We start from the raw sequence: 14883 nt of genomic DNA, 5'->3' as shown, positions 1-14883 counted from the left end.
AAAGTATTTTTTTTTGTTTGCTTATCGTCGATTTAACACTGCAAATGGTGACGTCCCTGGTTTTTGTTTTATATTTGTTTTGTTTTTGTTTGTTTATTTGTTTGTTTGTTGGGGGGGGGGGGGTCGAGTTCATATATAAATGTATTTGTGTATGTTTGTGCGTCTGTGAAATGACATGTTTAGATACTGGGTTTGGTTGTTCTGGTTGTATTCTTGGTCCCACCGCTTCCAGCATAAATAAAAACAGCACAGAGAGACGACACAATAGCTTTGAACTTGTCTTACCTAAGTGGGGGGGGGTGGAGTTCCCTGAAGAGTTGGGGCTTTGTGGATAACAGGTTATTTCCAAACGCAAGGCGATTACTGTGCCCGTTAAGGAGGGTTTTAACCTGCGCTGTGTAATTAACTGCAGTTGCCTCTGCCTCAAAATCGTCTTATTGCCGTTTAAGATCCGAGTAAAGAAGATAGTCCGGCGGCAGCAGAGGACGGGGAGCCCAGGAAAGCCTTTCAGGATCAAGCCGGCGGGTGCAAGGAGAGCCTGGCGGACCCTGGCCGTGGTGGGTGCCCAACTCCCGAAGTTCATACAGGGCTTCCTCTGTGGGTCAAGGACTGAGCTGCTGTGCCATTATCATTAGTAGCAGTAATATTCAAAATGAGGGAATAGGAATGATGTGGACACCTTTACAGCGCAGTTTGACCCGGGCTGGCCTCTTGTTTTAGACGCAACTGAGAGCAGCGCGTCCTGGGCCATATTGCAGAAGTGTGTGTGGGGGGGATTTTGCCTTCACGCTAAGTTGGAAGTTGGGAAAAAACATTCAGAGTGAATAAAAGACAATTACATAGTTCCATTTAATCTTGTTAAAGATAGACAAATAACACTAAACTATACTGAACTAATGTGTTAAATGTGTTAAAATTGATCAAATTACAACATAATAATATATATTTTTAACTTAATTTTAACTTGTTTTTACAGACTCGTGTTAAAAAATACACATTATTGTGTTGTGTTCTGGTGATTTTGTTTTAAACAAAATAGGTCTTATTCTTCTATCTTTACATTTAAAATGGTTATAACTTTATATATGGGCCTTTTTGTGTTACTCAGACAAAACCTGCCAGTCTCATTTAACCATCGGTTGTGTAGAATTTCAGCACTTAGTTTCAATAGTGTGTACAGACTGAGCTGCTGAGGCTGTGAATTAAACCCTCTGTCAGAGCCCATGCACTCCAAACCAGGAGGCCCGGGGCCCCAGAGAGCAGGAGCCCATGCTTCTGGTCTAATAGAGTCTAATTCAAATGTTTAGAACTATTTTTTAACTTTGCATGAATGCTTGGGTATATATTTTACTTTGCTGAACATACTTTACATGAGAAAACTTGGTCCTGTTATCTGAGAGAGGAATACAGTGGAGTGTCCACATGAGGACTACAGAGCTCTGTATATGTGATTGTGTGTTTGATTGTTTGTCTTTCAATGGTCAGCTCTCAGCACTGAGAGCATCTCACTCCCTCATGTCACACCTGTTCTGTCCTGCAGAACAAATCTAATAAATTGAGTATGTATATATATATATATATATATATATATATATATATATATATATAAATTTTAACTAAAGAATAATACAGTAAACATTGAAAGACTATATACTTCTTACACACGTGTATATAAATACAATTGTTTTTCGGCAAACTATATTTAATTATGGCGAAACAGAGCCCATCCATCCTGGCCCGGGCCTGACTGTGTCTGCTCTGTTTGTGCAGGGGAGGAGCCGCTGAAGGGTGACGTCACCAGAGCCCAGCTGATCGAGAAAGACATCGAGAACATGGCTAAAGGTGAGACTTGTATAATAATCATCATCATCATCCTCATCACAATCATGGTGCCTAGTGAAGAATACTTTTGGTAGTCCTTGTCTCGCTTTCTGTTTGTCAGGGTCACTATTATTACTCTGTTCAGTTTGTATAGGAAAAAACATCAAAAAATGGAATATTGTATTTTTTGGGCTTAGCTGCTGATTTTATTTTAACGCAAGGGTTTTATTGTATTGTGCGTGTGAATTACATCTAGCGCAACGAAAGAGCATTTTGGGTTTATTGGACAACACTACTGGTTTGTTGGCACCTGCAGTTATGCCCGGGTGCCGTGGGTGACGTCACGGCGCGTCCTTGTGGCGCAGACAGGACGGGGGAGTGTAACACTTATTGTGGCCCAGGACCCTTTTCACAAGTATCCCACAGGAGGAGGAGTCAAGCTTTTTACTGCATTTACAAAATATTCAGGAGTATTCTCCATAGCGTTTAACTTTAAAACATTCTTAATAGACTAAATAAGTCATGTATTTATTATTAATAGTATTAATAATAATAATGTATTATTATTTAAGTTTGCTTATTTAAATAATGTAATAAATAATCTAATTGTTTTCTTAATTTGGCGTTTATCCATGTCGATTTATATATTTTTTAATGCAATTTGTTACATATTTAAGTTAAACAAGACATAATTATTTCTAGACGATAATTGCGCCGATGTTGTTAATGGCTGAAGTGTCGGCGCAGCTCCAGCGCTTCGCATTGCGGACCGCACGCCGTTTCCGCGGCTGGAAGAGTGGTCGCACTAATTGAATGGTCGTTAAAGTCGACGTTTGCCTTCATTTAGAAGCTGAATGTTATTTTTGTAATTGTTATAATTTCTCTAAAAAGGGACGATTGCAAATCTTATAATGTTATTACATTAAATACCAGCCGCTGGTACTGTTATTTAGTTGCTTATTGTGCTTCTGAATTTGGCGGTAATTGTTAAAAATACAATTATTTGGTTCCATTTTTTAGTTCCAAACAAATGTTATCGTAATAATAATAATACTTTACACAAATGGTTTGCAATTAACAAAACAATATCAATAAGCTTACATTAGACTAACGCGTATAATAATTAACCCGACGTCTTCTCCATATATGTAGTTAAAATACTTATTTTTGACGGAACGTGTTTGCGACATATATAAAAATGATATCATTTTTTAATAATAATATGGCCCCAATACCAGTGATGATGATATGCTGTGAATGGGCACAAACTATTCTGCTTTATGTGAAAAGGACCGGGCATGGCTTCAGCGCTTCCCGGTGCTCTGTGACACGTCAGCGCAGTCCGGCAGATTGTTCATTCATTTAAATAACTACACATTCTTATTACTACTACTATTACTATTAGGTGTATTATTACTATAGTTACTATAGTTATTAATAATTATCATAATCATAACAATACTGCCATGATTAATCGTTTTCTTTGGTTTATTTTGTTCTGTATTTTGTTGTTTATTAGATGAATTGCAGAAACAGCTGGTGGAACAGGTGGAAATCAGGAAAAAGCTGGAACGGGAATTCCAGAGTCTGAAAGGTACAGTTTTCGTTGTTCTTTGTTTGTTTTTATATGTATGAAATATATTTATGTATAATAAATCCCTGTTTTAAAATGTTTAGTATAGCCAGCATTGATAGATACAGACATGCACACAAGGCATTTCTCTCCTTAAAAAACAAACAAACCAAAAAAAGCGATGCCCTGCATAATGACAAGGCAACAATGACATGGTGACGTGTTTTGCCGTCTTGTTGTCCATGCGACACAACCCCCCCCCCCACCTGCTCCCCACGGCGCACTCTCACTGAAGGCGGCACCTTAATCTGTGCTATATGATTACTTCACAGATAATTTTCAGGATCAGATGAAAAGGGAGCTTTCGTACAGAGAAGAGATGGTTCAACAGCTCCAGATTGTCCGAGGTGAGCCTCGCCGAGACGGTGCTCTGCCTTAACCCGTCCTTGATTGGACCCTCTGAAGCTGTTAGGGCAGCAGAACTTTGCCCGTATTTATTCCTGGATTTAAAACGCATCGTCGTGCCATCCTTCTCAAGTTTGACACACCGCACTGGAGGCACTTTGCGCCTGTGTACACACAGGACAGGCCTGTTTTAAAGGTGTTATGTTCACAGGATGGCTCAACATACACACACACACACACACACACACACACACACACATATATATATATATATATATATATATATATATATATATGTGTGTGTGTGTGTGTGTGTGTGTGTGTGTGTGTGTGTGTGTGCTGGTGAAGATAGAAAAGAGGTGGTTTAATGTTTAATGGGAAATTTGAACTTGCTGAAGGCTGAAAATACACCCATCTTTTGCCTTTTGCAACTCATGCATTTTAAATGTTTTAGGAAGGAGAGAGAGAGAGAGAGAGAGAGAGAGAGAGAGAGAGAGAGAGAGAGAGAGAGAGAGAGAGAAACTTAGCAGTCAGATGCACGCAGCGCTCGGAGGCATCATTTTCTAAGAATAATTGAACAGCTCACCAGGATAATTCATCGTTGTCTAAATTAAAATTTGATGCGGAAAATTACCTGTGAAGTCCTGTTGTATCGTGTAGCCTGGCCCTTAACTGCTCTCCGGTGTGGCCCGCAGCTCGGCGTCCGTCCGCGGGCATCGGGAGGGAGACGCAGGGCTCTTGTTTCCACACATTCAAAGCGCAGGAGTCTTTAATTAAGGACAGCGCGTTTGTCTTTAATGTTAATGAACGACGATGTCAAGGCAATTTTTCTTCCTCGCAAAGAAACGCTCAATTAACCTTGGCGTCTAAATTCATGTAATAGCCTATACTTCGGGTCATTATTATTGTTATAATTCTTATTAATTTAACAACAATAATAATAATCAACTTTAAATTGAATATATATATTTGTCCTTGTCACTGGAGCATCTTGTTATAATTGGAGAACTTGTGGTGCCCGAGCCCTGACACCCGATTCCGTCTGTGTTTCCTGGTCAGATACTCTGTGCAGTGAGCTGGACCAGGAGAGGAAGGCTCGCTATGCCATTCAGCAGAAGCTCAAAGGTAATGAATCTCGCCAGTTCATAATGCCCCTCTGTCTAGGGGGGCTTGCAGTGCAAACCTCGGGGCTCGGGTTTGCGGCCTGTGCGTAATGACGCAAAGACCGGAGCATTTCAACTCCTGGAGAGGGGCTCTTTTTCACATTCCTACCTATTGTTTAAATAATTAGGACACTGTTTGTTTTATAGAACGGATTGCCCCCCACCCCCCAAACAATACCAATTTTCAAGTATAATTTATATATTATATAATTGAAGTTCAGTCTATCCAGAGGAAGAAAATGAATTCAGTTAGACAGACACACAGACGGGCAGCAGACAGGCCCGCCGTGGTTGTAAGTGATGTATCCACTTTCTCCCCAGAAGCTCACGACGCGCTTCACCATTTCTCCTGTAAGATGCTGACCCCTCGGCACTGCACTGGAACCTGCTCCTTCAAGCCGCCTCTGCTGCCCCCATAACCCGGGCCCAGCCGCCCCCGGACCTGGACCCGGACTCGAACACAAGCCATTACTTCCCAGCACCTGGACTGTACATACAGAGGGGTCAGACTATCGCCGCGCCGTGGGCAGACTTTTAAACTCGGCCTGGCCACCCCCTTCTCCCTGTACGACCCTCACTTCCTCTGGACTGCTGAACTGAAGCCATTCGTACGCGTGTAAATATTCCCGAGTACCGATTCGAAGACGATGCGCGGTGTGGAGACGGAGAGGAGAGGAGATGGGGCCCATTCAGGCGCCTGTCACCGAGGAGCTCAGCTTACCCGTTAGTGCTGAACTGCAGAGCTCAGTGTACGTACTGTAGATTGTTAATATAGAGCTATAAAGAGACCTCCTGCAAGGAATTTTATATGTTCTCCCAGAAAACACGTGACCCTCACCTCTCCAGATATTATTGATATATTATGTGGCTAAGTGCAATGGATATCTATGTAAACTGTGAGGATTTTGTTAGTAAGTTGTACTTGTTAGATTATTTATTAGATTTGATTTACTTATTTACGTATTTATTTATTCGATTATTTTCGTTGTTGACCAAACTGTACCTATTTATTAATTTATGCATTGATTTGTTATCTATATCTATCTATCTATATATATATATATATATATATATATATATATATATATATAAATTAATTTATTGAATTTGCCCTGCCCATCTGAAAATATTAACTTTGTATAATATTGATGTAAAGCACTTTAAACAGGCACCCCAACTGACTTCTATGTGTAATAAAACATCTTGTTTGGGAATTAACTGTATCTGTGTAAAGTTTCTCTTTAAAACCAAAACGATTATTATCATTACTAATATAGTAAAAAAAATTACAATTATTGTTCCTATTATCATTGTTATTATTGTTTTCATTATTATTGTTGCTGCGGTTATTGTTTTATTAATAGCAATAATAGTTAATGTACATTCTCTGGAATTGTGTATGTTGGACTTGGAGAATTATGCACCGGCTAAAACTGGATTTCACAGAATCCCCAGAATCAGCTCCTCAAAACTGTCCATCGCAGAGGTGGTGGTGCAGCAGCAGACAGGCGCTCCGGCCACCGGGCGCTTTGTAGGCGAGAGAGTTTGTCGCTGCGGCGCTGACTTTACACTTCACACTCGCAGCGTGCTCTCCGTGACTGCTGTTAAAAATAGCCCGAGAGTCATTTCACTGTTTGACCATGCTGTGAGCACGCTGCCTAGATAAAGAGCAAGTATTTATTATTCCAGGGCAGCTTCACACCCATTCAAGTGGAGGTGTACACAGCCCGTGTGGCATTTGGAGGTTGGTCGTCTTGTTTGCTTTGTAATTTACCCACAGAACATCAATCAGCCTGACCGTTCAATTTTAAACTCAATTGTTAATATTCATCATCTTCATCACTATTATTTGGGCTAAATTTGACTCTCCCAGTCTTGGATATCTATGTTATTAGTGGAGCTCTCGAGTGAGATTAGTGTGTATGAATGGAGAACTGCCCTCTGAAGTGGCACTGCTGTGATTGACGTGAATGACCCTTGTAATAACACACGTTTCTGGGAGGTAATACTTCTCTAGTCCACAAAGGGGCGCGCAAGATAATAAATAAATACAACTGTGAAAAGACCAGTTTTGTGTCTTTCTTGTGGGGGTAGATGCTGGTCTTTGAGGTGAACCCTTTTAAGATCAGCTCTAGCACGAAGTCCTGCAGGGTCCAGGGCGCAGAGACAGCCAGGCTCCTGTGATAATAACTGACAGGTGCCGTTACGTGGTGTACAGCAGTGCGCCTGAGGTGGAGCTCCACAGGTGAGTGTCCACTTTAATCGAGCCAGTCAGGTGCTGTCATCGTCCCAGCGATGTCCTGCTCTGCGACTGCGTGCTGTGCCTGTCCCGGCGGGATGCACAGGTACGATATGATTGGGTTTGTCTGACACCCCAGCTCGACTCGCATCCAGCAAGCACATGTGAGGGATTCAAAACAAATCTGAAGAGTTGACAAGACAAAATAGCCTGTAGTGGCCTACAACATATACAGTAAGGTAGGTAAGCTGCCAAGGTGTGCGGTGATGTGATCGGTCCGAGCGGCAGTGTTCAGTGGTGCTGTGCTACTGATAACAGTTTATAGGTTATAAAGCAGAGAGCGCAATCACAGACACTGTGGGTTCAGCCTGACAAGAAATGAGCCACAAACTAAACCCATTATAACCGTTGCTAATTTCTTTTCAGGCTTTTAAACCACATTTTCTCTGATTTTGCTCTCTGCTTTCTAACCTATAACCTATTATATCCATACATACATTTAACAATATAAGCAGTACTGTTTATATACACAATAATCGTTCGATATACGCGACAGTTGCTTTCCTAGACAACTTATTGTAGGGGTATCGCGCAACTCGCAAACAATGTAAATTGCACAATATGCGTTATAAAGTCACCATATTTCTTCTGTTAAATTTTTAGAAAAAACGAGTTTTTTAGTCAATATTTTATTTCTACCACCTATTCAGTTATCATATATATATATATATATATATATATATATATATATATATATATATATATAAAGCACTATAATAAATACACTTAAAGTGTTAAATTGAGATCAATGACAATTTTAATCATTAAGACTATTGCTGCTGCCAGGCCGCTTGGAACTCCTCGTAGGCATCTTTAATGCGAATTCAAGCAGAAGTAGCTGTATTGGGGTATCAGGGTCTTCAACAGGAGACACTTCTATATCCAGTCAAGGCACGGGCAGCACGGTTTTCACAGTGCAGTGCAGACAAAGAAATACACACACATACACACACACGCACACGCACACAAACACACACGCATGCATATACGCACACACACGTATGAATATACGCACACACACGCATGCATATACGCACACGCACACACGCATGTAAATACGCACACACGCACACACACGCATGCATATACGCACGCACACACACGCACACAAACACATGCATATACACACGCACACACGCATGCATATACACACGCACACACACGCATGCATATACGCGTACACACACACACGCATGCATATATACACGCACACACACGCATGCATGCATATACGCGCACACACACACACGCATGCATATACACACACACACACACACACACCATCATTCACACGTCATAGCCCTAGACGATGCAAAGCGCCCCAGCCTGTGGTTCTGCAGCCAGGCCTCCTGGACCAGACTGACGCCTATTCAGAGGCACGGATTCATAAGCAACACTCAACAGTTGCGACTAATGACTTTAAAACTAACACACTTTAACTTCCGCCACCATGACCTCAAGTGTATCTGCTGTGCGTTATAAACATGCTTCGGTTTTGAAATGAACATCTAAATGACAGAAAATGAAGAAACGGGTAATCCGCGCATCTGCCGCTGGATCTGCGGAAGAAAACGTGTTATTGATGCAGAAGAGTAGGAGCCTCTGCTTTAATACAAGAGCGCCATCTACTGTAAAGAGAGAATAACTGCGATGCCCGTCACTGCTCTTTAACTGGCATCGCCAGCGCTTCCACCGCCTCGCTGCTCCCGGCTGTAGCTCTACTGCTGCTCGATACCTCGTCTGCGTGTGGCAGTACCGTTTGCATGGCATATTATTTGATATGTATCATTTTCATTATAGTATGTAGTTAGACGTATATTTAAATATTATAATCTATAACATCTTGTCTTGTCTTGTCAAATTGGAATTTGTAATGTTTTATGCCTTGAGCCGCACTGTTTGTTTGCACTTTGTATTGCGCTTGTACTTTGTAAGTCGTCCTGGATAAGGGTGTCTGCCAAGACATAAATAAATAAATAAATAAATAAATAAATACATAATATAATCATTAATAATAGTAACTAGAGTTTTAACTATCTGAAGTTACTTTGTCTGCATGTGACAATAGCCTTCGGTTTGCATGACATATTTCTGGATATATATGTATTATTTGTCTGGTAGTATGCAAGTTAATGTCAGTTTGTAATCGACATAAAGCCTACTAATTGTATAATTTAGGTTAGGGGTAGTATGCATCAGTAATATGAATTAGTTTATTAGCTTTCACAGGTAATTTACATTTACTACACTGAAAAAACAATGTTGGATTTACCTGAAAAAATTACTTCAACTGGTCACAAGTAACTGAATTAATTCAAAAATAATGTGTTGATATTAATATCTTAAGTTAGTGGAACCTGTTTTTGTAATTGTTACAAAACTAATTATTTGGGTTTAATTTAAATCAACACTGCAATTTATTATACATTAACTATTTGCTTTAGGTCAAGACAGATTCTTTAAACCCCCAACCTTCAGTTCACTAAAACAAATCAAGTTTGTTCTAAAACAAAAACAAATGAGTCAATTTAAAATCCAATCCAGTAAAATGTATGTAGTGTCCAATAACTTGCCATACACTTGACAAAAATGAGAATTTCAAGCCACTGTCATTGAAACATTATTTTGGGAAAAGACCCATAAAGAACATGTCACCAACAGCAAACATGCCAATTAATACTGCAGCATAAACAGACTTGGAATGCCTTACTAAGTAATTAAGCAAGACAGCCTTGCCAGAGGATATACGTGCACTGCCACTTCCTTTTCAAATAAATCAAGACAGTTCTCCCCTTTCTCTCCTTCTCAGCGTGAAGACATCCCACCCTTTCCTTCCCCACACAAAACAAAATGTGAACTGTTTGCAGGTCAACGTGCATACAAGACATTAATACAAGCCACATCCAAACTAGGCAAGCTAACCAGTTGAGGGAATACTCTCCACACAGATATTTGGACCCTCTCCTCCCCTCTCCCTTTCCAGCCCAAACCATATTAACATTTTACAAACTCAAAAGAAAAAAAAAATGTGCAGAATAGTGAGAAGACTGACCCTAAATAAAAAAGAGCCACCTTCCATCTCCCGTTTACACAGCACTGTGTATATTGCGGTTCAGTGTGGTTCAGACATTTTGTGTACATCCAGTTGCATGAGAATCCTCTGGACATTGGTGGAGCTGTGGATAGCTAAGATGAAGACAGTATATGAGTCCAAACAGCATGGCGAAAGCAGATGCCACTGACTGCAGGTCGTTGAGCACTTCTACTCCCTCAATGACAACACCGATGTCCTCAGTGCTTCCTAGAGCTGCTTCCCCTTCCCTCTGTGCCTCGTCTCCTTCAGAGTCCTGAAAAACAAGAAGAGGACGCACATAAGGACCTTCCATCCTTTCTCCTTTACCCCCTCTGAGTACCCCACTCTCCCCTTACACCCATCCTACTACCCCACCCCACCTGTATCCTACCCATCCAATATCCCACTGCCCCACCTCCCCACACCCGTCCTATTCTCTCCCCCTCCACCCCTAGATTGAACAAATTATCTTACCAGATACTCTTTGATAAGGCCTGCCTCATCCTCACCCATGTACACGATGAGGGACTTGAGTACACACTCTCGCCGTATACTGATGTCCTTGGTCTACAGACAAAACAAGTTATAAAAGTCACATTAACAACTAGCGACAGTCAAAGGACACTTAAGAGACACGCAAAGGGCTCATCTGAAAGCTCATCCTATTCAAATAATGGGACAGTTGCTTGCATGGTTAACAGGCAGAATTATACCTCATGAAATGCACACAAGATCGCTTCAGGCTTGGTCCGGATTGCTCCTCCTCTGGATCGGATTATTTTGAGGAGTTTCTCAGAGTTGGTGTCCAACTGCGCCATTAATCTGGACAAGGGGGCGGGTCTTCCTCCTGCCAGCAGGGCCCCTATTGGGCAGCTTTGGTACATGTTTTCACAGATTGACAGGTCAGAAGACTCTTCCCATTCAGTAATGGCTGTCTTTCGATTTGAAAGGAAACTTTTTTCCTTAATAAATTAATCATGCCTCGTTCACCTGGAAGAGTGCAGGCCATCTCTCCATGAAGGCCTGAATTTCAGGCTCCTCCTTGACATTGTCCCGTCTTTTGTAGGCAAAAGTCTTAGCCATTTTGTCTCTGACTACCTTGCCATTGTTGTGTTTCTTCACGTCTTTCAGTAGTGACATCCTTCCCTTGTTAAGGCTCTCTGGAGTCTCATCACTTAGGAGGGAGGGATAGTAGTTTGCCTCTGCATGTTTTGGTTTCTTCACTTTCTTGGCAGGGAAGGCATCTTTTTCAGCTTTGGCTTTCGGTGAGTTAACCACAAGTTCGAGACATCCATGATGTGCCTTGAGCTGGGTCCGATGATTGCCCATTTTGCACTTCAGCCTCTGCTTCCACCCATAGCACCCATGGTAAGAGCTAAGCTCTCTCTCAGCAACGCTTCTTTATCAAGGCCTCCCCTACCACACAGAACAGGCTCTGTTGGGTAGGCCTTGTACTTGAATATTTCCTTGCTTGCTTGCTCAGTATGTCCGACTTCATCTTTGAGCTGACGCTCAGAGTAGTCTTATCAGCCTTGTAGAGAGCATTTCCCTTCTCTAATTGGACTTCTGTATTGTAAGAGAAGCGTGGGATTGGAAGATAATTTGGCCGCAGTTCAGTTCTTGATGAAACAGACTCAGAGGATGAGACAGAGTATTACTGTGTCATCTGTGTTAGTGGATGAAGACAAGTAGTCTTCATGGTCTCGGGAAGGTAAGTGTAAGCTGGTCTCCATGGACAGGGAGTGTTTAGAGGACTGGGGAGTGGAGGGAGAGGCCTGTAAGCCAGGCGTGCAGGAGGCACTGGGCATCTGGATCATCTTAACTGCACTTAGATCACCAATGTCAGAGGTGGAGGTCAAATTCAAATATTCACTCCCCCTGAGGACAGAAAATAATACAAATAGTCACAATAAATTGCAATTATATAGCGCCTTTCAAAATGCTCAATGGGCGTCTTACTGTCATTAACATTTCTCATTTTCAATCAAAATCTTTGTTTTGCTAGCCTAGATGCAAGTCATTGCTGGTGGTGCACTCTCCTGCTAGCTATAGCTAACGTTAGGTACTACTCAGGATCTGACCAGCTCCAATGTGCAATGAATACACGCGTCAATACAACAGCTAGATAGCCATCTATCTATCGTTATCTTCCCCATGACAAATGAGACACGTAGCCAGTTAGCTGAACTACTTAAGTTAATGGGATAGATGTTATTAGCAAGATAGTTGGATCATGGGTGCCTAACTTAGTTTAAAACTTAGTTTAAAAGCAGGGGGGCAAAACAATTTAAACATTTTTCAATCTGAAATCAGAATTCATCAGTGTACAATTGCAGATCTACGTAGGGTTTTGCAATTCATGGTATTTCACAAAAAAACTACCTCCGAAACGACACATGCAGACCAGTTCTAAGACTGTCCAACAACAAAGACTGGAAACATGATCACCCTGTTTGTGATAAAAGTATATTTATTCATTTATTCTTCTATATTTATTTTGTCTTTTATTATATTTATTATATGTCTTTTCCATATTATTGTTTATTTATCAGACACCCTTTTCCAGGGCCCTTTTATAGCAAGATAGGTAGTTAATCCAGTTACTCACCTTCTCAGATGAGTTGTAGATCAGTACTTCTTGACTGGAATCAGGCATCTGAGGCAGAGCAGCACTCGACTGAACCAAGTCGGATGAGTTTGGCAACATACGATCGACTTCGGCAATACAGCAAAAAGGCACCAGCCAAATAGTCTAATGAAAAACATATTTTGTGCACAAAAGTGGTCTGTCATGTCCCACGAAAAATAAAACTGAAATGAAACTTTTTAGCCATGAAATGAAATCTCTTTTGCCTTTCGTGGAATATATTAAATTGTTTTTGTTTATTATAGACAAAATGGCGGCCCCCCTGCTGAAAACAAATGACACAGTAGGACTGAGTTTGTCACCTGAGTGGTGGCCTTCTCTCTTTTTTAGCTTTGCCTTTTTGCACAATATTTTGAGCCATACCAATTTATTAATGAAATGCCTATTTAACTTAGCTCATGCTCCAAGCTTACTACCAAGGATTGTTTGCACACATTACAAAAATGTCAAAATGTAATACAAATTCAAATATTTTACTGGCGACGTTCACTGGTTTAAAGTATTAACTGAATAACACAGAAGTATGAATGGGCGATTACTGATTATCTTACCTCACACCTGAACACGAAAAGAGTAATGGCGCCTCGGTTGCGTGCATCAGTACGTCAGAGTGGTATGTAATGCGCATGCCCAAGAAATACTGACGTCAAAAAACAGGATTCATTCAAATAAAAAAAAATAAAGTATTTTTTCCCATTGATACAATTCAAAAGAAGTGGTTGAACTAACCAAAGTAAAATTCTAAGTAATACCCATTCATACAAATAATTTAAATCAGCAATAACCCGGTTACACTTTTTCCAGTGTAGGATGTGGACAGAGGTATTGCGGCCTGTACGTGTGGTGTGTCTGACACTCTGTCGTCTGTCAAAAACTGTGGGAGCTGAATAGTTACTGGCGGAAAGGAATGACAATAATAATGTGAAATACAATACGTGTACACGGCGCTTTAGGAGCGTAGTATATTATACTATGCACATAGGCTAAGTGTATATGACATAATACCGTTAGAGGAAATCCGTGCATTACTTCTGGGGATAAGGATAAAGATAGGGATACAATGTTTCCTAGTGCCGACAGGTTGGTCGTGCTGTGTCTGTGCTTGCGGTGTATTCTCCGGTCTGCACTGTCCCCTATTGGTGACAGGCAGTATAACCATCTGCAGATACACAGAGCAGCAGTGAAGACCCCCTGTTCAGGGTAAGTACTCTGTGTTGCCATTGTTGTTTTTTTGTTTATTTCTCTCTCTCTCTCTCTCTCTCTCTCTCACTTGTTTACAGGAGGTATGTCTTAACCAGGACTATCGCCCATCTACTGAGCTCTCCTCGCTATATTATAATTAAAATGCATAATGACTACAATTATCTGAGAGCTTCAAAGGAACAGAGCAAAAATAAATATGATTGTCTGTGTGTGAGTGTGTGGGTGCATAAGTGTGTGTGTGATTGTATGTTTGTGTTTCTTATGCTTATTTCACAGAAGGTTTTCTTTCAGGTATTTTACCATATCATCATCAGATCCAATGTTATCTGAAAATAACTTTTTAGGCATTCACTACATTAGTCCAAATAGTTAGTCTTTAGCACAATGTATTACAATTCCCAAACCATGGAAGTTAAAGGACCTTCACAGACTCTCTCTCAGGCCAATTCAATTCAAAAATGCTTTATTGTCATGCTTCATATTAGAGCTATTGCCAAAGCTTAGTACATTAACACAAACAGTAGTAAGTAGTAGTGAAGTAAACATGTTCAGAATTATAAAGAAATATCAAATCCTTCCTCAGTTCCCATCTCTCTCTCCACCACAGACACAGATACAAACACAAAAACACACTCCACGACACTCACACACACACATAGTCTCGGCTCCGGAGATACCACTGAAGACCCTCTCTCTCTC

At 40.9% G+C, this 14883-nt stretch overlaps 1 protein-coding gene across 1 annotated transcript; it reads left to right on the top strand.

Moving 5' to 3' along the window:
* The first annotated feature begins 1422 nt into the window (after positions 1–1422).
* On the top strand, positions 1423–6042 carry LOC136747479 (SKI family transcriptional corepressor 1-like). The gene is made up of 6 exons (XM_066700310.1): positions 1423–1441; positions 1771–1842; positions 3341–3415; positions 3727–3801; positions 4859–4924; positions 5284–6042. The coding sequence occupies exons 1-6, from the start codon at positions 1423–1425 to the stop codon at positions 5379–5381; spliced, it is 405 nt and encodes a 134-aa protein (XP_066556407.1). The 3' UTR covers positions 5382–6042.
* The last annotated feature ends 8841 nt before the right edge of the window (positions 6043–14883 follow it).

This window comes from Amia ocellicauda, chromosome 4, assembly GCF_036373705.1.
Source record: "Amia ocellicauda isolate fAmiCal2 chromosome 4, fAmiCal2.hap1, whole genome shotgun sequence".
Lineage (NCBI taxonomy): Eukaryota > Metazoa > Chordata > Actinopteri > Amiiformes > Amiidae > Amia > Amia ocellicauda.
The sequence above is the reverse complement of the archived record's forward strand: the minus strand, read 5'-3'. Positions and strand labels throughout refer to the sequence as shown.